We start from the raw sequence: 24,383 nt of genomic DNA, 5'->3' as shown, positions 1-24,383 counted from the left end.
CCCTATTCTGTCCACCTTTCTAACGCAAGAGTTAACCAGTATTCTCAGTCATTCATCCCTTTCTCTGGTAAACTCTGGAACTCCCTGCCTGCTTCTGTATTTCCACCTTCCTACGACTTGAATTCCTTCAAGAGGGAGGTTTCAAGACACTTATCCACCAATTTTTGACCACTGCTTTGACCCTTTTATGGGACTGGCATTTCAGTGGGCATTTTTTTTATTAGATTTTTGTTGCCCTTGGCCAGTATCCTTCCTACATAAAAAAAAAAAAAAATGTTTACCTAGACCTAGATGTATTGTACAGGGCACAAGCCAAAGCTCATTTTGTCCTGTCTCCATAACCATATTTATCCAGTTTCTCTTTAAACATGTATACACTGTTTGCCACAACCACCTCTTCCATTCCAGATTTCAATAGTTCGACAAGGGAAGCTGTATTTCTTGATGTCACTCGAACATCCACTCTTCTTTATTTTCTTCCTATGCCCCCTCATCCATCTCTCTCCCTCCTCCATCTGTGGTACCAAGTCATTTCTGTCTATTATTTCTATATTGTTTACTAATTTGTACATAAGAACATAAGAAATAAGGGAAGCCACAAGAAGCCACCAGGCTTACACATGGCAGTCCCTGTATGAAATATACCTACTTATTTCCACCATCATCCCCATCCATAAATTCATCTAATCTTCTCTTAAAGCTCCCTAATGTCTGAGCACTAACAACATGATTAGTGAGTCCATTCCATTCATCTACAACTCTGTTTGAGAAACAATTTCTTCCTGTCTCTTTCTTAAACCAAAATTTTTCAAGCTTAAACCCATTATTTATTGTTCTTTCCTGGTTGCTGATCCTAAGAATTTTGCTTACGTCCCCCTTGTTATAACCCTTATACCACTTAAAGACTTCTATCAGGTCCCCTCTTAACCTATGTCTCTCTAAAGAATGTAAATTTAACAGCTTCAATCTTGCCTTGTAAGGAATACTCCTCATCCCCTGTATCCTTTTAGTCATCCTCCTTTGTAATGATTCTAATAGAACTATATCCTTCCTGTAATGTCAGGACCAGAACTGCACAGTGTAGTCTAGATGAGGTCTGACCAGTGCCAAATATAACTTTAATATTACTTTGGGCCTTCTACTTTTAACACTCCTAAAAATGAATCCTAATACCCTATTTGCCCTGTTTTTTTTTTTTTTTTTTTTATGTAGGAAGGACACTGGCCAAGGGCAACAAAAATCCAATAAAAAAATATGCCCAGTTAAATGCCAGTCCCATAAAAGGGTCAAAGCAGTGGTCAAAAACTGATGAATAAGTGTCTTGAAACCTCCCTCTTGAAGAAATTCAAGTCATTGGAAGGTGGAAATACAGAAGCAGGCAGGGAATTCCAGAGTTTACCAGAGAAAGGGATGAATGATTGAGAATATTGGTTAACTCTTGCGTTAGGGAGGTGGACAGAATAGGGGTGAGAGAAAGAAGAAAGTCTTGTGCAGCGAGGCCATGGAAGAAGGGGAGGCATGCAGTTAGCAAGATCAGAAGAGCAGTTACCATGAAAATAGCGGTAGAAGACAGCTAGATATGCAACATTGCGGGGGTGAGAGAGAGGCTGAAGACAGTCAGTTAGAGAAGAGGAGTTGATGAGATGAAAAGCTTTTGATTCCACCCTGTCTAGAAGAGCAGTATGAGAGGAACCCCCCCAAACATGTGAAGCATACTCCATACATGGACCGATAAGGCCCTTGTACAGAGTTAGCAGCTGGGGGGGTGAGAAAAAGTGGCGGAGACGTCTCAGAACGCCTAACTTCACAGAAGCTGTTTTAGCTAGAGATGAGATGTGAAGTTTCCAGTTCAGATTATAAGTAAAGGACAGACCGAGGATGTTCAGTGTAGAAGAGGGGGACAGTTGAGTGTCACTGAAGAAGAGGGGATAGTTGTCTGGAAGGTTGTGTCGAGTTGACAGATGGAGGAACTGAGTTTTTGAGGCATTGAACAATACCAAGTTTGCTCTGCCCCAATCAGAAATTTTAGAAAGATCAGAAGTCAAGCATTCTGTGGCTTCCCTGCGTGATGTGTTTACCTCCTGAAAGGTTGGACGTCTATGAAAAGACGTGGAAGAGTGCAGGGTGGTATCATCAGCGTAGGAGTAGATAGGACAAGAAGTTTGGTTTAGAAGATCATTAATGAATAATAAGAAGAGAGTGGGTGACAGGACAGAATCCTGAGGAACACCACTGTTAATAAATTTAGAAGAACAGTGACCGTCTACCACAGCAGCAAAAGAATGGTCAGAAAGGAAACTTGAGATGAAGTTGCAGAGAGAAGGATAGTAACTGTAGGAGGGTAGTTTGGAAATCAAAGCTTTGTGCCAGACTCTATCAAAAGCTTTTGATATGTCTAAGGCAACAGTAAAAGTTTCACCAAAATCTCTAAAAGAGGATGACCAAGACTCAGTAAGGAAAGCCAGATGATCACCAGTAGACCGGCCTTGACGGAACCCATACTGGCAATCAGGTAGAAGGTTGTGAAGTGATAGATGTTTAAGAATCTTCCTGTTGAGGATAGATTAAAAAACTTTAGATAGGCAGGAAATTAAACCAATAGGATGGTAGTTTGAGGGATTAGAACGGTCACCCTTTTTAGGAACAGGTTGAATGTAGGCAAACTTCCAGCAAGAAGGAAAGGTAGATGTTGACAGACAGAGCTGAAAGAGTTTGACTAGGCAAGGTGCAAGCACGGAGGCACAGTTTCGGAGAACAATAGGAGGGACCCCATCAGGTCCATAAGCCTTCCAAGGGTTTAGGCCAGCGAGGGTATGGAAAAACATCACTGCCAAGAATTTTAATACGTGGCATGAAGTAGTCAGAGGGTGGAGGAGAGGGAGGAACAATCCCAGAATCGTCCAAGGTAGAGTTTTTAGCAAAGGTTTGAGCGAAGAGTTCAGCTTTAGAAATGGATGTGATAGCAGTGGTGCCATCTGGTTAAAATAGAAGAGGGAAAGAAGAAGCAAAGTTATTGGAGATATTTTTGGCTAGATGCCAGAAGTCATGAGGGGAGTTAGATCTTGAAAGGTTTTGACATTTTCTGTTAATGAAGAAGTTTTTGGCTAGTTGGAGAACAGACTTGGCATGGTTCCAGGCAGAAATATAAAGTGCATGAGATTCTGGTGATGGAAGGCTTAAGTACCTTTTGTGGGCCACCTCTCTATCATGTATAGCATGAGAACACGCTGTGTTAAACCAAGGTTTAGAAGGTTTAGGATGAGAAAAAGAGTGAGGAATGTACACCTCCATGCCAGACACTATCATCTCTGTTATGCGCTCAGCACACAAAGACGGGTCTCTGACATGGAAGCAGTAGTCATTCCAAGGAAAATCAGCAAAATACCTCCTCAGTTCCCCCCCAACTAGCAGAGGCAAAACGCCAGAGGCACCTTCGCTTAGGGGGATCCTGAGGAGGGACTGGAGCGATAGGACACGATAAAGATATGAGATTGTGATCAGAGGAGCCCAATGGAAAAGAAAGGGTGACAGCATAAGCAGAAGGATTAGAGGTCAGGAAAAGGTCAAGAATGTTGGGCGTATCTCCAAGACGGTCAGGAATACGAGTAGGGTGTTGCACCAATTGCTCTAGGTCATGGAGGATAGCAAAGTTGTAGGCTAGTTCACCACGATGGTCAGTGAAGGGAGAGGAAAGCCAAAGCTGGTGGTGAACATTGAAGTCTCCAAGAATGGAGATCTCTGCAAAAGGGAAGAGAGTCAGAATGTGTTCCACTTTGGAAGTTAAGTAGTCAAAGAATTTCTTATAGTCAGAGGAGTTAGGTGAGAGGTATACAGCACAGATAAATTTAGTATGAGAGTGACTCTGTAGTCGTAGCCAGATGGTGGAAAACTCGGAAGATTCAAGAGCGTGGGCACGAGAGCAGGTTAAGTCATTGCGCACATAAACGCAGCATCCAGCTTTGGATCGAAAATGAGGATAGAGAAAGTAGGAGGGAACAGAAAAGGGGCTACTGTTAGTTGCCTCAGACACCTGAGTTTCAGTGAGGAAAAGAAGATGAGGTTTAGAAGAGGACAGGTGGTGTTCTACAGACTGAAAATTAGATCTTAGACTGCGAATGTTGCAGAAGTTAATGAAGAAAAAGTTGAGGGGGGGGTGTCAAGACACTTAGGGTTGTTGACAGAAAGGCAGTCCGACCTGGGGACATTTATGGTCCCCTCCCCAGATGGGGACTCCGAGGCTGGTGTAGGAGTCACCATGATGATTTTAAAATTTTTGAGTGAAGGGTGTGTGTGTTATTAGGTGCTTGTAGTTTTGTGTGGAGGAAGAGAGTTGTCTTTAGAGGGCAGGCTGTGACTGCCCCCTTGTGTTGTGAGACACAAAGGGAAACGTTCAGTGAAGTCACAGCTGGGTTTAATGATAAGTTCACAGCACCCCCTGAACAGTGCTTTAGACCTCACTGGGAGTAATTATCGTTTCAGCAGGTGTTTACTGCCTCCTCCTGCTCCTCTGGCATCTATGCGTTGCTTTCTTAGACAGAGTTCAGAGCTAACTATAACTCCTAAATCTTTTTTGTACCCTGAACCTACCAGAGTTTCACTGTTTAATGTGTACTTACTGTGTGCGTTTCCTCTACCTGCGCTAAGTACTTTGCATTTGTTGATATAAGAACATAAGAAATAAGGGAAGTTGCAAGAAGCGACCAGGCTTACACGTGGCAGTCCCTGTATGAAATATACCTACCTATTTCCATCTATTATCCCCATCCATAAACTTGTCTAATCTACTCTTAAAGCTCTCTAGTGTCCTAGCACTAACAACATGATTACTGAGTCTGTTCCACTCATCTACCACTCTATTTGAGAACCAATTTTTTCCTATCTCCTTCGTAAAACCTAAATTTTTCAAGCTTGAACCCATTATTTCTTGTTCTACCGTGGTTGCTGATCCTAAGAATTTTGCTTACATCCACCTTGTTATAACCCTTATACCACTTAAAGACTTTTATCAGGTCCCCTCTTAACCTACATCTCTCTAATGAATGTAAATTTAACAGCTTCAACCTCACCTCGTAAGGAATACTCCTCATCCCCTGCATCCTTTTAGTTATTCTCCTCTGTACTGATTCTTTCTCACCTTTCTCACCAGACGCAAGGTAGGCAATGCCTGTCAGTGTCCGGCCTCTACGAATCTTCTCCAAAGGTCTCTATCCATGAAATCCTCATCTCTGGTTATTTCTTGTAGATTTCTTCCTCTTTGTTCAGTAGCTTCTTCAACTCCCTGCATCCATCGCTTCCTAGGTCGTCCCACCGGCCTCCTTTGCCTAAAGGAACCCATTCCAGAAACTTCCTTGCGTATCTTGTATCTTCCATTCTTTGGACATGTCCATACCATCTCAATTTGTTCTTTTCAACTATCTTCAGTACAGATGTTATCCCTAATCTCTCTCTGGTTTCTTCATTTCTAATTCTATCAAGTCTGGTCACACCTCGGATCATTCTCAGAACTCTCATTTCTGCTGCTTGTATTTGTGAAGATGTTCTTGTTGTCAGTGTCCAAGTTTCTGACCCATATAGAAGTACTGGTCTTAGTATTGTTGTAAATATTATGGTTTTAGCTTTTGTTGGAATATTCTTATCTTTAAGTATGGGATACAATGCACTGACATTTGCATTGTACTTCTGTATTCTATTTAAAATTTCTATATTCTGTCTGTTTTCCTCGTCGAAAAGTACTCCCAGATAACAAAATTTGTCGGTCTGCTTCAGTTTAACGTTTTCTATGTAAATATTACATTCCTCCTTTATTCTGCCAACTTTCATTATTTCTGTTTTTTGTTTGTTCATTCTCATTCCTTCCCTATTTAAGACATCATTCCATCTTGTCATGGCCTCTTGAAGATCTTGTTGGCTTCCTGTCACGACAGCGACATCGTCTGCATAGGCCAGCGTGATATCTTTATCCTCCCTTACACACACTTCCTTCAGGCATCTGTCCATGTATATAATGAATAGCAAAGAAGAGAGCACTCCCCCTTGTCTCACTCCTGTCTTAATGCTAAACCATTCACTCTCCAGCTCTCTCTTCTTGACTCTGCTCTCCGTGTTCTTATATATACTCTTAATTACTCGTATCAGTTTAGAGTTTATGCCGTAGTCTTGATGTTGTAAGACTCTCCACAAGCAATCTCTTCTAATTCTATCAAAGGCTTTTTCCAGATCTATAAAAGCCACATATTTATCAATGCTCCACTCCCAACTCTTCTCCATTATCATCTTTAAAGTGAACACTAGATCTGTCGTGCTCCTATTGGGCCTGAAACCATACTGCCATATTCCTAGTTTCTCCTCGACACAGGTTCTTAATCTTTTCTCAACTATTCTTTCATACAATTTTCCAACATGAGATAACAGGGATATACCTCTATAATTTGCACAATCTGTTTTACTGCCTTTCTTATATATTGGACATACTATTGCTTTGTGCCAGTCATGGGGCACTTTCTCCTCTTTCCACGCATTACTGAAAATGTACCTCATCCACTCTACACATTCTTCCCCAGCAGCTTTAAATAGCTCTATAGGGAGCTCGTCGTCCCCTGGGGCTTTGCCGCTTCTCATCTTCTTTAGTGCCTCCTTCACTTCCTCTATACTGATCTCATTTGGGTTCTCTCCTTGTTCCTCCTGTATATCTAGATTCTGCTCTTCATCCACTTCCACATCCTCCACATTTAGAAGTTCTTGGAAGTATTCTCTCCATCTTTCTTCAATCTCCTGTGGTTTTGTTAGTAGTTCTCCTGTTTTGTTCATTATTGCATATGTTGATTCATTATTTCCTTTCCTATAGTTCTTAGCCATGCTATACAATAATTTTCTTGTTCCTTCTACGTCACTCTCTAGATCTTGACCAATCTTGATCCACATGTCCTCCTTGGCTGCTCTTTTGGTTGCTTCTGCACTGTTTCGTTTATCTACGTAATCTTCTCTATCTTCAATGTTTCTTGTTTTCATCCATTTTCTGAAAGATCTTGTTTTTTTACTTTGACAGCTTCCTTAACATCATAAGTCCACCATGCAGTACTTTTCTTTTTGGTTCCATATTTGATTTTAATACCAACTGTCTCCTCAGCTGCCCCATACACAGTGTTCTTGAATTTATTCCATTGTTCTTCTATGTTCATTTCTTCCAATTCCAGTTTGGTTGGTTTTCGTAATGTTACCAGTTGCCACAGTGCTTGCTTCTTCTCTTCGTCCTTGAGATTTTCCAGTTTGAATCTCTTTTGCTTTTTCTTGACTTTTTCCTTTGGTTTTACAATTTTCAATTTAGCCACCACCAACCTGTGGTCAGAGTCTAAGGACACAGATGGTATGGTCCTAACATCTTTAAATGTGTTTTTCTTGTTGGTGAGAAACAGGTCAATCATTGACCTCTCAGTATATCCTTGTTGTGCTGCATTCCACCGATACCGTGTCCATTTATGGCTCTCCTGATGTTTATAATAAGTATTCATAATGGACATGTTATTCATCACACAATAATCTATTATTCTTTCTCCCTCCTGGTTCCTTTCGCCAATGCTAAACTCTTCGATGACGTGCTCTATTCCATCTCTATTCTGTCCGACATGTCCATTCATGTCTCCCATGACAATGACATTCTCGTGATGTCTTATTGTTTCTGTCATTTCCTGTAGAGTTTCATAAAACTGCTCTTTCTCCCTCAGACTTCTGCCCTGTTGTGGAGCATATGTTTGGATAATGCTAATTTTTGTCTGTTCTATAGTTAACGTTATACCCATCACTCTCTCATTTCTGCAGTCCATACTGTCCATCCTTTCTGCCATCAGTGGTGACATCATTATAGCAACCCCATGTCTTCCATCCTCATTACCACTATACTCATATATGATCTTATAATTTTCCTGTAATGTTTTTTCTCCTTTCCCTTTGATTCTAGTTTCACATAATCCAACAATTTCCAGCTTTCTTTCCTTCATCATCTCTATTATTTCCTCTTCTTTATGCTTGAATGTTGCCAAGTTTATCGTTGCAATCTTTATTGTCTTTTGTTTCCTATTTTCATGTCCAGTTCCATTCCGGTTCGTTACCCTTTGGTCAGTCCGATTCCGAGGCACGTTCTGCATTTCTTGAGCAAAAACTGTAACACCAGTGGCTTGCTAGGCCTATCCTGGCTCTTCGGAACTGTTAATTAGTCCTTTCCTGCTGCTTATTGCCCCCAACTGGTTACAGGGAATCTCCTACTAGTCCCCGGGCAAGCCTGCAGGTTAGGATAAGCCGCGACACTTCTTCAAAGTTACACAGTTCCTTGTTCATGTGGAGTAGGCCCATGAACCGTGTACTGATTCTAATAGACCTATATCTTTCCTGTAATGTGGGGACCAGAACTGCACAGCGTAGTCTAGATGAGGTCTGACCAGCACCAAGTATAACTTTAATATTACTTCCAGCCTTCTACTTTTAACACTCCTAGAAATGAATCCTAGTACCCTATTTGCCCTGTTTCTGGCTTCTATGCATTGTTTCCCTAGACAGAGTTCAGAGCTAACTATAACTCTTAAATCTTTCTTGTTCCCTGTACCTACCAGAGTTTGGTTGTTTAATGTGTACCTATTGTGTGGGTTTCCTCTACCTACGCTAAGCACTTTGCATTTATTGATATTAAATTACATTTGCCATCTATCCGCCCATTCATTCATTCTATCTAAATCTGCCTGCAAGGCGATGGCATCCGATTCTGACCTAATTAATCTACCTATCTTTGTGTCATCCACAAATTTACTAACATCACTACTAATTCCACTATCCAAGTCATTGATATATATTAGAAATAACAATGGCCCTAATACTGATCCCTGTGGCACCCCACTAATTACATGACCCCACTCGGATTTCAAGCCGTTTATTACCACTCTCTGTCGCCTGTCACTAAGCCATGACCCTATCCAGCCTAACACCTTCCCATCTATCCCGTGTGCCCTAAACTTTCTCAGGAGCCTTTGATGGGGTACCTTGTCAAATGCTTTACTAAAGTCCAGATATAAGATATCATAACTATCACCATTATCTACTGCCTCGTACACCTTACTGTAAATTTAAACTTAACAAGTTTGTCAGGCAAAACTTCCCCTTCGTGAAGCCATGCTGTGACTGATTTATCAAGTTATGTTTGTCTAAATGTTCCCTAATGTTCCTCGCTATTATTGACTCTAACATTTCACCTACAACTGAAGTTAAGCTGACAGGTCTATAATTAGACGCTAAAGTTTTATCTCCTCTCTTAAAGATGGGTACTACATTAGCCTGCCTCCACATTACTGGTACCTCACCCGACGCCAGTGATTTCCTAAAGACAGAAACTAACGACTCACTAATAATCTCTTTGCATTCCTTAAGTACTCTGGGATATATTTCATCAGGTCCTGATGTCTTGAACTTTTTTCAGCCTATCTATCTCCTGTTCCACTATCTCCCTAGTTATGGAAATATCTGTCAGCTTCTCATTCTCATCTGCTCTAAACACCTGTTCACTATCTGGCATATCCTGCATGTTTTCCTGGGTGAAGACAGTTAAAAAATAGTAATTCAGAAGTTTACTAATCTCCTCCCCAGAACTAACCAGCTCTCCATCTGCTGTCTTTAATGGACCTATAGTATCCTTATTCTTCGTCCTGTATACCTGATAAAATCCCTTGGGGTCCGTCTTCACCTGGCTGGCTACCTTTAATTCATAATTGTCCTTAGCTTTCCTTGTTAACTTCCTGACTGTTCTAATTCATTATATTGTGACCTTAAAACTTCTTCACCTGCCCTTAATCTCTTATATATACTTCTCTTACACCCTATATAATGCTTTAACCTAGCAGTCATCCACTTAGGGTCATTTTTTTTGTGATCTTATTGTCCTATACCGGATATTTGCTAACAGACCTGTGTGAACTTTATCTACGAAATATTTATACAATTCATCTACATTTACCTCACCTAATCCCCTCATCTCGGCCCCTACCATCCTCTCCACTCCCTCATCTACTCACCTCGACCTCACCTCTCTCATTTCAGCATGACCTGACATTCCAACATACACCTATCTCCCCCTTCCTCTTTCCTCCTCCCCTTCCGGACACATCTTCCCTCCTCTTGTCCAACACCCTCAAGCCTCACCTCACCTCTCTCATCCTGCCTTATCTCTCTGAACTCCGTCCCTGACCTGACCTCACCCTGCATCCCTTGCCAGTCCACTCCTTGGAGGTACTTTTTTAATTCTTCAAAATCTGCTCTCCTATTATTAAACTGCATTTGCCATGTTTGTCCATTCGTTCATCCCATCTACCATATTTGATGGCTCATAAGACGCACCTTTTCTCCAAAAAAAAAAAGTCTCAGGAAATGAGCCTGCGTCCTATGATGCCAAGGTTCAGCATTGAGGTAGTGGTTGGTGGTAAGTCTATGGCAACAGAGGCTCTAAAATCAAACCCCAGACATCTTTGCACATGTAAACAAAGTGATAATTGGTACTACACCACAAAACAACTCTTTCTTTCAAGGTAACTATATACAATAGGTCATACTTACTGATAATTCACACAGAATGACACCAGTCAGGAAGAATTTGCCTAAGTGACCATGCACCACGCATTGCATGTACCAAAACAAACACATGATTGGTTAAGCACCGAACCCAGTAACACAGGTAAGCTTCACTGTGTTCTTTACAGTGTGATGCCATTAGTCCTTGAGGTAAGACACACTTTCATACAATTAAAATTGCACCTATCTTTTATCATTCTTATGAACAAACTTTATTACCCCTGTAGTCTCTCACAGTCACTGCCAATGCCATATACCAGGTACATGTTTACATCTCACAACAGGATTGGTAAACAGGCTACTAGCAAATATTTACGTTTTTAAATGCAAAATACTGGGATCTAATAATGATCTAAGTGCATGTGAGAGTCTTTGAATGTCAGGTGAAATCCTTCACTTCATGTTCAGAGCTTAAATCTGCTCATTTATCTTTTTTTTTTTTCATTTCAATGTTTGCCAAAACTGGGTGCATCTTATGAGCCCATGCGTCTTTATGAGCCATCAAATACAGTAAATCTGCCTGCAAGGTGATAGCATCCAATTCTGTCCTAATTAATCTATTCTTGTGTCATCCGCAAATTTATTAACATCACTAATAATTTCGCTATCCAAGTCATTGATATATATTAAAAACAACAATGGCCCTAATACTGATCCATGTGGCACCCCACTAATTACATGATCCCACTCAGATTTACAGCTGTTTATTCCAACTCTCTCTATCGCCTGTCACTTAGCCATGACCTTATCCAGCCTAACACTTTCCCATTCATCCTGTATGTCCTAACCTTTCTCAGGAGCCTGTGATGGGGCACCTTATCAAATGCTTTACTAAAGTCCAGATATAAGATGTTATAACTATCACTATTATCTGCTGCCTCGTGCACATTACTGTAAAAATTTAACAAGTTCGTCAAGCAAGACTTCCCCTTTGTGAAGCCATGCTGTGGCTGATTTATCAAGTTATGTTTGTCTAAATGCTTCCTAATGTTCTTTGCTATTACTGACTACATTATTTTACCTACAACAGAAGTTAAGCTGACAGGTCTATAATTATATGTTAAAGTTTTATCTCCTTTCTTAAAGATGGGTACTACATTAGCCTGTCTCCACATTACTGGTACCTCACCTGACTCAAATGATTTCCTAAAGACAGAAACTAATGGCTCACTAATAACCTCCTTGCATTCCTTAAGTAATCTGGAATATATTTCATCTGGTCTTGGTGTCTTGAACTATTTTAGACTATCTATCTCCTGTTTCACTATCTCCTTAGTTATGGTAATATCTGTCAGCTTCTCATTCTCATCTGCTCTAAACATCTGTTCACTATTCGGCATATCCTGCACGTTTTCCTGGGTGAAGACAATTAAAAAATACTTATTCAGAATTCTACTAATCTTCTCCCCAGAACTCAGGTCTCCTTTCTCTTCTCTCTTGTAGTGTTGGTAAGATCATGATCAAGTAATGATGCAATGGTTTTGGCAGTGAAGGAAAAATGGTGTGAACCTATCTGGCACAATAATGGTGAAACAAGTTAAGATGTTTCATAGGATTTGGTTTGAAACATCACTGAGTATACTGAATGGTGGTTGCAGAGATTCCAGAACAAACACAGCACTTCTGTACATAAGGTTTGTGGACAAAAATGACTGACAAATGAGGAAGGAGCAACAGAATATCAATGAGTTTGCAAGGCTTGATTCTTGTTTCCTATTTCATTAATATTTGTGTTTAATTTTACATTTAGTACAATAGCAGTTTGATTTTATTTGGAAACATTCTTCGCCACACCAGGCTTTTTTTTATTTTGGAAGCGTTCTTCACCACACCAGGCATTATCTAAGTACTTTTAGACACATTGAGAGGTATATTAGAGGTGTCAAGGAGTAAACCTTAGTTTATCCAGGAAAATGGTTAATTCAGGATAACTTTAGAACCAAAGGATGCTGAAGTATCAATGGTCAACCTGTATATGATAAATATTTTTCATACAATTTTCAGTTACATTTCTCTTACAAAAGAACTTTCTTAAAATTCTCTTAAAATTAGAATTAAATTATCATTCAATAATCATTCATGATGATAATGAACATCATCATCATCAACAGGTCTCTAATGCTTAAGTACTGATAAATAGAGTACTCACCCATCTGTAGATTGATATACATGGCCAGCATGATGACCTGTGCTGGCATATTTCCATTGCTTTCAGTCCAAACCTGAAATAATACAAGAAATAAGAATGAAGGGACAGAAGAAAAGTAAATTTGAAAAAATAATCTGCAATACAAGCTGGATAGTCTAAACCACATTGTAGTGGCCAGTGGGATCACCATATTCAAATGCCTTTTGCACCCTTTACAATAATAATAAAAATCAATCTCTCTATCTATATCTATATACCTGGCTGGCAATCACACGCAAGGTAGCCCAGACAAAGCACCACAAACTTACACATGCATCATTCATGCATGCTCCTAGTCCTGTCAGACCCTGGTGGAAAGTGACTGTCTCATGGCCCACCGTACCACATCCCAGGAACCCAGGCACAACACAGCTAATCATAACAACACACATAATCATAGCAAGGCTTGACAACAGACACTGGTTTACCCCCTGGCTGCCTCACAATGACTGTTCCCTATCCTGCACCTACTCCAATCCTGAGACCACAGCAGATGCAGGATTCTTCCTGCAGAGTGCCCTTCACTCTAACAAGGTCCAAATGCCAATAGGCCCCACCAAGTGTGCCTACACCCACTCCCAGGGGTTGACAAGACCATGTCATTTTTATGCACTCACCACTGCTGCTCTCCATTCACCTCTATCACACAATCACTCTTGCTTGCTGTAGTCATTTCTCTCTCATTCATTGCTCTCTTCACATAGTTCATCTACTCCAAGCATAGACTTCCTCTTAACCTTTCATCTTGCACATCTGACCCCATTATTCTTTTTACTAATGTACTACTATCCTCCATCTCTCCACATACCCAAACCATTTTAACCCATACTGATCTGCTCATCCATTCAACTCTCTCAAAATACCAGTTCTTATTTCTCAGTCTATCCCTTCAAAATAATAATAATAATAATAATAATAATAATAATGATAATAATAATAATAACAATAATAATAATAATAATAATAATAATGATAAAAGCAAATTAATATTATATTTCACATGCTAGTATTTATGATTTTTACATTTCAAATTCTTTATATTTAAAATATTACATTTGCTGAACTAGGTCCCTGTGCATTTTCTTTATCACTCAAGTATGAAAGATATACAATATACTTCAAGATTCATATATACCAAAGACTAAAAAAAATACAAAGTTATGAGTGAAAATTTCTGCAAGATTATTTTCCAACTTAACAATGTTGGCATTTACTCACCTCTTTCAGCAGGTTATTTGCTTTCTCCCACTCACCACGCAGGGCATATGCTACACTCAAGTTGTACCGCATCACCTGCATGGCAGTGGTAGCAGTGGTGTTGAGCCAACCTAAGAAAGACAGAGAACTCATGGAAAAGTGGCAGAGGAGCCCCTCTCACTCCCCCACCCCTCAGAACATAAGTGATTTGCTAACTGTTGACCAGTGGACCTTTACAGCAGAACTTGGGCCTAGTTATCCTTTTCATTACTCTCCTAGGTTAATCATTTTCCTAATCCTTTCCTAATCTAGCAAGTCTCTCTCTGGCCCATATTCTGAAATGCTAAGCTCTCTCAATACAACTATTTGCAAAGGCCACATAGATGATTAGCCAAAGTTTTCAAAAATATTTCTCCTGTTTATAATGTAGAAATCTTGTTAATGTACCACCCTTAAAAGCCTATGCAAGTTCAAATAGAAGCTTTTAAATATGGCAGAGGTCCAACATAAAAGGGTTTCAGAATATGGTCCTCTCTCTCTCTCTCTCTCTCTCTCTCTCTCTCTCTCTCTCTCTCTCTCTCTCTCTCTCTCTCTCTCTCTCTCTCTCTCTCTCTTTCTCTCTCTCTCTCTCATTCTTCATGTGTGTGTGTGTGTGTGTGTGTGTGTGTGTGTGTATGTGTGTATGTGTGTGTGTGTGTGTGTGTGTGTGTGTGTGTCTATATAAGGAGCAGTTAGTAGACTCCTCCCAAAACAATAATTACTCCCAGTGAGGTTTCAAGCACTGGATCATGAGGTGCTGTAAACTTATCAATAACCTAGATGTGACCTCACTGAATGTTTCTCTTTGTGTCTCACAACAAAAAGGGTCAGTCATAGCCTGCCTGCTAAAGACAACTCTCTTCCTAGACACAACTCTACATATACTTAACACAAGGACACCCTTCATTCAAAACTTAATTTTTAAGGTGACTTCTACACCAGCCTCAGAGTCCCCATCTGTGGAGGGGATCACAAATGTTTCCAAGTCAGATTATTTTTCTGGTATCCAGCCTAAGTGCCTTGACAGCCCCCTCAACTTTTTCTTTATTAACTTCTGCAATATTCATGGCCTTAGATCTAATATTCAATCTGTAGAACACCACTTCTCCTCTACTAAGCCTCATAACCTTTTCCTCACTGAAACACAGGTGTTTGAGGCAACTTACAGTAGGCCTTTCTCTGTTCCCTCCTACTTTTTACATTTTCATTTTTAATCCAAAGCTGGATGTTGGTTGCATCTATGTGCAAAACAACTTAACTTGCTCTCATCCCCACACTCTTTTATCTTACAAATTTTCCAGCACTTGGCAGAGTCACACTCAAACTAAATTTCTCTTTTTTTTTTTTTACACAAGAGGGTCACTGGCCATGGGAAACAAAACCAGAAAAAGAAGAAAATCCCACTTAGGTGCCAGTCCCAAAAGAGACATCAAGAGAATCATAAAAAATTGAAGGATAAGTGTCTTGAAATTGTAAGAGTTGAAAGAGTTCAAGTTATAGGAAGGAGGAAATACAGAAGCAGGAAGGGAGTTCCAGGGTTTACCAGAGAAAAAAATGAATGAATGAGAATACTGGTTAACTCTTGCATTAGAGAGGTGGACAGAATAGGGATGAGAAAAAGAAGAAAATCTTATGCAATGAGGCTACAGGAGTTGGGGAGGCATGCAGTTAGCAACATCAGAAGAGCAGTTAGCATGAAAATAGAAGTAGAAGATAGCAAGAGATGCAACAATGGTTATGATTCCACCCTGTCTAAAATTGATTCCACCCTGTCTAAAATTGCCTTAAGTATACCTCTCACCTAATTCCTGACTATAATTTTTTTTTTACTAGTGGAATCTCAGTTACCAAATACCTCCTTTTTAAAAAAAAATCAGTTTTCAAACAAAATTTTGAATTCATAATTGCTCTGCTTGCTGTACCATAATTCAGTTCTTGAACAAAGTTACTTGATTTCAAATATTAAAAAACAAAATAAAAGCTGCTGTTTAATACTAATTTATAGCTTCTATAAATATTTCCTTCATTTTTATATATTTGGAGAAGAGACACAGTGTAAAAGACAATAATTTAATATTTAAATAAGGTAAATGTGATCCTACTGAAGATCCTCTATGCAAACAGACAGTAACTTGGTTAGCTTAGAAGTAATCCCAACTCCTGACCCACCTGTGGCTCTCTTGATAACCCCACAACACTATCACTACTGCACAACTACATTTTTCCAGTAGCTTTTTCCCAGCAGCAAGAAGTCTAGGTGTCATGATCAAATTCATTTTGGTGGTGAGTGGGTTGCTCTTCTCTGTGTCCCTCTGTAAAGCTTCCCTCACTAGATCAGTTCCAAAGAGAATACCTGCATGGTCTAAACAATATCTGATGAGTTTTGTGTCACTAAGTTCATTCAATACATCCTTTCTGGATAAATTATTTCTGAGCTGGAGATGTTGTGAAGCAGCCATCTTACCAGTGAAAATGTCTGTCATAAGCTGCTAAGACAGGGAGGAATAATTCAGGAACGGATTAATCCATTTTACATTGATTCCTGTGGGGAAAACAGTTTTGGTTTTTCAACATTTCGGATTTCAAACAGCATTCAGGAATTAATTAAGTTCAAGAACCGAAGTTCCATTGAATTTAACTTCAAAAGTGAGCACATCCTGACCCTCTCCTTTTGCAAGTATCTCTATTTTCAATGTTCACCACTAGCTTTGGCTTTCCTCTCCCTTCACTGACCATCCTGGTGAACTAACCTTTAACTTTACTATCCTCCATGACCTTAAACAATTAGCACAATACCCTACTTATATTACTGACCATCCTGGAGATACACCCAACATTCTTGACCTTTTTCTAACCTCCAATCCTTCTGCTTATGCTGTCACTCAGTCTTCTCTATTGGGCTTCTCCTATCACAACCTCATATCTGTATCTTGTCCTATCGTTCCAATGCCTCCTCAAGATCCCCCAAAGCAGAGGTGCCTCTGGTGTTTTGTCTCTGTTAAATTGGGGAACCTGAGGAGTAATACGTATTACTCGGATTTTTGTTGGAATGACTACTGCATCCATGTCAGAGACCCGTCACTGTGCTGAGCACATAACAGAGATGATAGTGTCTGGCATGGAGGCGTACATTCCTCACTTTTTCTCTCATCCTAAACCTTCCAAACCTTAGTTTAACTCAGCCTGTTATCATGCTATACATGACAGAGGTGACCCATAAAAGGTACTTGAGCCTTTTTCAATCACCTGAATCTCATGCACTTTATATTTCTGGCCAGATTCATTCCAAGTCTGTTCTCCAACAAGCCAAAAACTCCTTCATCAATAAAAAATGTCAAAATCTTTCTAGATCTAATCCCCCCTCATGACTTCTGGCACCTTGTCAAAGATATCTCTAATAAATCTGCTTCTTCATCTTTCCCTCCTCTATTTCAACCTAATGGTACCACTGCCATCTCACCTATCTCTAAAGTTGAACTCTTTGCTCAAACCTTTCCTAAAAACTGTACCTTGGATGATTCAAGGCTTGTTCTTCTCTCTCCTCCACCCCTTGACTAATTCATGCTACCCATTAAGATCCTTCACAGTGATGTTTCCCATGCCCTTGCTGGCCTGATGGGGTCCCTCCTATTGTTCACAATGATGTTTCCCATGCCCTTGCTGGCCTGATGGGGTCCCTCCTATTGTTCTCCAAAATTGGGCCTCCATGCTTGCACCTTGCTTAGTCAAACTCTTCCAGCTTTGTCTATCAACATCTACCTTTCCTTCTTGTTGGAAGTTTGCCTACATTTAGCCTGTTCCTAAAACATGTGACTACTCTAATCCATCAAACTGCTGTCCTATTGCTTTAGTTTCCTGCCTCTAAAGTTCTGAAAATTATCCACAACAGGAAGATTCTTCTATCATTTCACAACCTTCTATCTGATCAGCAGTATGGGTTCCATTGAGGCCACTCTACTGCTTGAAGGATAAGTGTCTTGAAACCACCCTCTTGAAGGAGTTCAACTCATAGGAAGGTAGAAATACAGAAGCAGGCAGGGAGTTCCAGAGTTTACCAGAGAAAGGGATAAATGACTGAGGATACTGATTAACTCTTGCATTAGAGAGGTGGACAGAATAGGGGTGACAGAAAGAAGAAAATCTTGTGCAGTGAGGCTGCAGGAGGAAGGGAGGCATGCAATTAGCAAGATCACAAGAGCAGTTAGCATGAAAATAGCAGAAGATAACAAGAGATGCAACACTGAGGCGATGAGAAAGAGGTTGAAGACGTTCAGTTAAAGGAAAGGAGTTGAAGGGAAACAAGATAAAAAAAAAAAAAAAATGCCCACTAAAGTACCAGGCCTCAGAAAGGTGGACAAGTATCTTGAAACTGCCCTCTTGAAAGAGTTCAAGTCATAGGAAGGAGGAAATACAGAAGCAGGCAGGGAGTTCCAGAGTTTGCCAGAAAAAGGAATGAATGATTGAGAATACTGGTTAACTATTGCATTAGAGAGGTATATGGAATAGGAGTGAGAGAAAGTAGAGTCTTGTGCAGTGAGGCCAAAGGAGGAGAAGCATGCAGTTAGCAAGATCAGAAGAGAAGTCAGCACAAAATTAGCAGTAGAAGATAGCAAGAGATGCAACATGGCAGCAATGAGAGACAGGCTGAAAACAGTCAGTTAAAGGAGAGGAGTTGAGACAAAAAGCTTTTGATTCCACCCTGTCTAGATGACTGGTATGAGTGGAACCCCCCCAGACATGTAAAGCATACTCCATACATTGACATAGTTAGCAGCTGGAATGGTGAGAAAAACAGGAGACGTCTCAGAATACCTAACTTCATAGAAGCTGTTTTAGCTAGAGGTAAGATGTGAAGTTTACAGTTTAGATTATAAGTAAAGGACAGACCAAGGATCTTCAGTGTAAAAGAGGGGAACAGTTGAGTGTCAATGGAGAAGAGGGGATAGTTGTCTGGAAGGTTGTATTGAGTTGATAGATGGAGGAATTGAGTTTTGAAGCATTGAACAATACTAAGTTTGCTCTGCTCAATCAGAAATTTTAGAGAGATTAGAGGTAAGGCTTCCCTGTGTGAACTGTTTACTTCCTGAAGGGTTGGACATCTACAAAAAGACGTGGAAAAAAGCAGGGTGGTATCATCAGCATAGGAGTGGAGAGGACAAGAAGTTTTGTTTAGATCATTGATAAATAATACAAAGAGAGTGGGTAACAGGACAGAACCCTGAGGAACACTACTGTTAATAGATTTAGGAGAAGAACAGTGACCATCTACTACAGCAGTAATAGAATGGTCAGAAAGGAAACTCGAGATGAAGTAAAAGAGAGAAGGATAGAAAAGAGAGAGAAGGATATCAAAAGCTTTTGATATGTCTAGGGCAACAGAAAAAGTTTCACCAACATGTATAAAAAAGTATGACCCAAAGCTTTTGATATGTCTAGGGCAACAGCAAAAGTTTCACCAATATGTATAAAAAAGTATGGCCCAAACTCAGTACAGAAGTGTTTTTAATTTTTCATTATTGCTCATATCTCTGTCAGCCAATCAACAATAAGGTTTTAGCAGGTTTAAAAATTGCTCCTTCCTAAACAGGGTGGAACTTCTGCCACCTCAACATGTAATAAATGTGACATCAAGCCTGTCTGAAACTTCATGATGTTTCCTTAGAAGATAATACAAAGTTTTCTATTACTGGATTTATGAACGATTTCAAACATATTAATTTTATACGGCTTCCCAATTGAAATATACTGAGCAAACAGGAAATGGAGTCAGATACTGAAACCTTTTACTTCTCAAAAATATCTTTTATCAGTCCTCACCTTGGGAAGGGGTGGAAGCTGGGAGTGTGTTGGAGGCTTCCTGAGCTGGGGGTGAGAGGGAGACCTCCCCTACTACCCTGGGATCTAGGTGTTGTATAGCCTCAGTTACCTTCCCCAGGGAGATGAGGGCTTCCCCAGCATAGAGATGGCCCAATAGTCTGTAAAGCAAAGTTGAATATAACTGAGTATAAGTAATTAAATTATGTCATCTGATTTCCTTGCCATGCTGAATCGAGAATGCTGTCTCTTACATGCATAAATCAACTGAGAACAGTTAATTATTTGCTAGCTCTCAAAAAGGATGTGAAAAATGCAGTAAATAGCATGGATCTCATAATGGGTTCATGAAATTCACTGACACTAAAAAAATAAAACACTACACTGGACAATAATTATAAAAAAAGGAGCAACTGAGAATAATACTCATGGACATAATTTTTTTTTTCAAATCTAGCTTCACTCTGGAAACCTTGATGTCATAAGTTAAAAGATCAAATTAAAACCAATAAGTGTATATCACACCCATATGTAACCTCTACCAACTTACTTATATACATCTGGTATTTTGGGATGAGCAACCAGTAGGAGTTCTGCATGCCGAAGGGCTGCAGAGAAGTCTGACAGGCAGAGACCCACATAGGCACTGCAGGCCAGTGCCGACACCCTCAGGCTCACAACCTCAACACCACGCAGGGGAGAGGAAGGCCCAGCAGGGTAGAGCTCTGGCATCACTCCTGGAATGCAGTACAACCAACACTTTGCTCACTAGTCTATATAAGCTGCAATGTTCCACAAAGCATTACTTATACAAAAAGGTTCAAGAGAAATAGGATAATAACTCTATAAACAACAAACCTGAGACTTCCTGCTCATCTGTAAGTGAGGTGGTGGAGACATTCTCAGGAAGGATGGTAAGGGCATTGCGGAGGCACAGGCGCGCAAACTCTAGGGTGGGCTCCGGGAAAGCTGCATCTGACTCAGGATGCATCTCACTCCTAAGATTATTGGGAAGCTTTGAAAATTATGAAACTGATCCTGGCCATCATTACCAATCCTATTTTCAATACACAAATGAAGAGCCAATGTCAATCAGCAGCTTAATAAGGAAAATACAGTCACTGAAATGAATTATACAAAAATATCATCAGACAAGTTCTGTTAAAGTACATCAGACAAGCTTTGTTAACTTTAACAACATTTATTTTTGGTAAATATTCCTTCACTTTTGGTCTTAGCCACATCCACACCAGGAAACATTATTTGGAAATAATGTTTGCAAACATCTGAGAAACATTTGGGAAACATTTGAGAAAGTTTGGAAACAATCACTCATCCATCCACTTAGCCATCCACCCATCTCTCCATTCATCTATCAAATCATCCATCTATCCGTCTACCTACTCATCCAGCCATCCACTCATCCATCTATCTATCTATCCACTAATCAATCCATCCACTTATCCACTAATCCATCCATCCACCTATCCATCCACTCATCCATCTAATCACTCATCCATCCATCCACTTATCCACTCATCCATCCATCCTTCCATCTATCCACTCATCTATCAACCCATTCATCCATCACTCATTTATTCATCATTCATCCATCTGCCCACTCACCCACTCATCCATCCATCCATCTACCCATCTATCAATTCATTTATCTGTCCACTCATCTGTCCATATATCCAGCCACTCATCCATGCATCCATCAATCCACTCATCCATCCATCCATGAAAACTTTCTCAAATTGTTTCCAAACAATGTTTCCTGTTGTGGACAAGTCCTTACAGACTATCATGAATTCACTTTATTTTTTTTTTTTATTTATTTATGAGCATGTAATGAAAGAAAATATTCAACAGTCTTTCATCTTGAATTGTCACTAACCTTTCTGTTTACCAAACTTTTGAAATTTCTGGAGCTACAGTTTGCTCTCAGAGCAATTATTCCCAGCTTCCACAACCTTTCATGACCACTCATGAAATTAAATTATCATTTTCATGAGTATCATCCACATCAAGCCACTTCAACCTGAATTATCTATTTATATTGGGAAACTAAAAGTGTCTCCATATTCCCTAAATGAAGACAAGAAATTTTTTACCTACAATTTTCTTTACTTCTTAAAATCAACAACAAATAAATCTTACTTGTTTTTCATTTCCAATAAAAAATATGAAATTAATTAATAACCTTATCAATCAGTAAACAAATGAATATATATATATATATATATATATATATATATATATATATATATATATATATATATATATATATATATATATATATATATATATATATATATATATATCAGTGGAACCTTGGTTACCGAACACCTCCCTTTTCGAACATGTCGGTTTTAGCTCATAATTACTTTGGTTGCCATACCATAATTCGATTCTCAAACAAATTTACTTGTTTTGAAATACTAAAAGACAAAGGAAAGGCTGCTGTTTATTACTAATTTGTAGTTTCTATAAATATTTCCTCTATTTTTGTGCATTTGGAGGAGAGACACAGAGGGTAAGACAGTAATTCAATCTTTGAAATAAGTTAAATGTGATCCCATTGAAGAGCCTCGATGTAAACAAACAGTTTTTTGGTACTCAGGAGTAATCCCAAGCCACCTGTGGCTCCCTCAATAAATAAGCCACAACCCCATCACAACTATATTTTCCCATTAGCTTTTTCCAGCAGCAAGATGTTTAAGTGTTATGACAACTACATTTTCCCATTAGCTTTTCCCAGCAGCAAGATGCTTAAGTGTTATGATTACCTTCATTTTGACAGTGAGTTGCTCCTTTCTGTATCACCTTGTAAGCCCCTTCACTATATCAGTGATATATGTAGAGAACACCTGCACAGTCTAGACAATATCTTCTGATGAGTTCTGTGTCACTAAGTTCATTCAATACATCCTTTCTGGATAAATAATTTCTAACCTGGAGATGTTGTGGAGCAGCCATCTTGGCAGTGGGGGCATCTGTCATAAGCCACAAAGACAGGGTGGACTGGTGTCCAGGAATGAATTAATCAACTTTACATTGATTCCTATGGGGAAAATAGTTTTGCTTTCCGAACATTTCAGATTTCTAAAAGCATTCATGGACAAATTAATCTCAGTTCATGAACTTAATCTGTTCCATGACTCGATTTACAAACTAAAATGTTAATAAACCGAAACCGTTTTTTCCCAATGAAATTAATAAATACCATTAATCTGTTCCAGCCTCAGAAACATTGCAATTTCTTTTCTGCAATTTCTTTTCTATTTTTAAATGTTTTTCTGTGATAAAGAAATACAGAATGAAATTACAGTACCCACCAAAGTTTGCAAGATTAGACACCAGTTAGTCCCCTTGATAAGGTTCTGTAATAAATATGCATCCATCACCCTTTTGTAACTTGTGGGTGATTATCATACACTGGCAAGTCTCTCAGGCATCAGGCTTTAGCTTGTCACTAATTTAAAGATCAGGCACTTTCCCAGCTGTTTCAAGGGGAGTTAGACCTGGGTCTCCCTACCCCTTTCCACCTTCAACAAACTGCATGCCTTCATTATATTTAGCCTGCTACTTCTTACTTTGACTTTCAGCATGGTTGGAAAGATAATTCAAGAGGAAAAAAGACAGAAAATCTCAACTTCCATCAAGCATGTGTTGACTGGAAGGAAATACAGGAGCATATGAGTTTGTGTAAAGCAGTAAAGTAGAGATTTTTGCACTACTCATGACAGCACGTGCTTTCCAAATTCCATCTTGTGTCCCTAGTTTGAGTTCACTGTTTGTGATCCAAGGATTCTTGACAATCTCACATCTTATAAGCTTGACTGGAGAAGATGTGGTCTTTTTTGTGTGTTCAGAAACTGTGATACAAGGTGAAATGTGACCGGATGGTACAGCATGTGCTATAATGAGTAGCACAAAAATCCCTGCTTTACATAGACTTCTGCTTATACTGTTACTCTATTCTCCATTGGGTTCCTCTGATCACAATCTCATATCTGTATCTCATCCTAATGCTCTAATCCCTCCTCAGGATCCCCCTAAGCAGAGGCTGGCGTTTTGCCTCTGCTAGTTGGGGGGACCTGAGGAGGTATTTTGCTGATTTTCCTTGGAATGACTACTGCTTCCTTCCAGACAACACAAGCTTGATGCAAGACAGGATTTTCTATCTTTTCCTCTTAAATTACCTTTCCAACCATCCTGAAAGTCAAAACAAGAAGTGGCAAGCTAAATGTAAAGGCATGCAATTTACTGAAAGTGAAAGTGGTAGGGGGACCCAGGTGTAACATCAGAGGAGGAAGAAGTAGGCACCTGCCAGAACAATAATTACTCCCAGTGAGGTCTAAAGCACTGGATCAAGGGGTGGTGTGAACTTATCATTAAAGCCAGCTGTGACCTCACTGAATGTTTCTCTTTGTGTCTCATAATACAAGGGGGCAGTCACAGCCTGCCCTCTAAAGACAACTCTCTTCCTTCACACAAAACTACAAGCAGCTAATTACACACACACCCTTCACTCAAA

General features: G+C 39.6%; 1 protein-coding gene across 2 annotated transcripts in view; it reads right to left on the bottom strand.

Annotated features, from left to right (window-relative positions):
• Nucleotides 1–24,383, bottom strand: part of LOC135112807 (CCR4-NOT transcription complex subunit 10-A-like) — a 103,593-nt gene that overhangs the window by 16,129 nt on the left and 63,081 nt on the right. For both annotated transcript variants that reach the window (XM_064027631.1, XM_064027632.1), the window contains 5 exons: nt 20,702–20,841; nt 20,394–20,580; nt 19,847–20,004; nt 14,012–14,121; nt 12,755–12,827 (listed from right to left, as the gene is read on the bottom strand). In XM_064027631.1, coding sequence (XP_063883701.1) covers nt 12,755–12,827; nt 14,012–14,121; nt 19,847–20,004; nt 20,394–20,580; nt 20,702–20,841 — 668 coding nt within the window. The remainder of the gene's footprint in view (nt 1–12,754; nt 12,828–14,011; nt 14,122–19,846; nt 20,005–20,393; nt 20,581–20,701; nt 20,842–24,383) is intronic.

Source organism: Scylla paramamosain, chromosome 24 (assembly GCF_035594125.1).
Source record: "Scylla paramamosain isolate STU-SP2022 chromosome 24, ASM3559412v1, whole genome shotgun sequence".
Taxonomy (NCBI): Eukaryota; Metazoa; Arthropoda; class Malacostraca; order Decapoda; family Portunidae; genus Scylla; species Scylla paramamosain.
The sequence above is the reverse complement of the archived record's forward strand: the minus strand, read 5'-3'. Positions and strand labels throughout refer to the sequence as shown.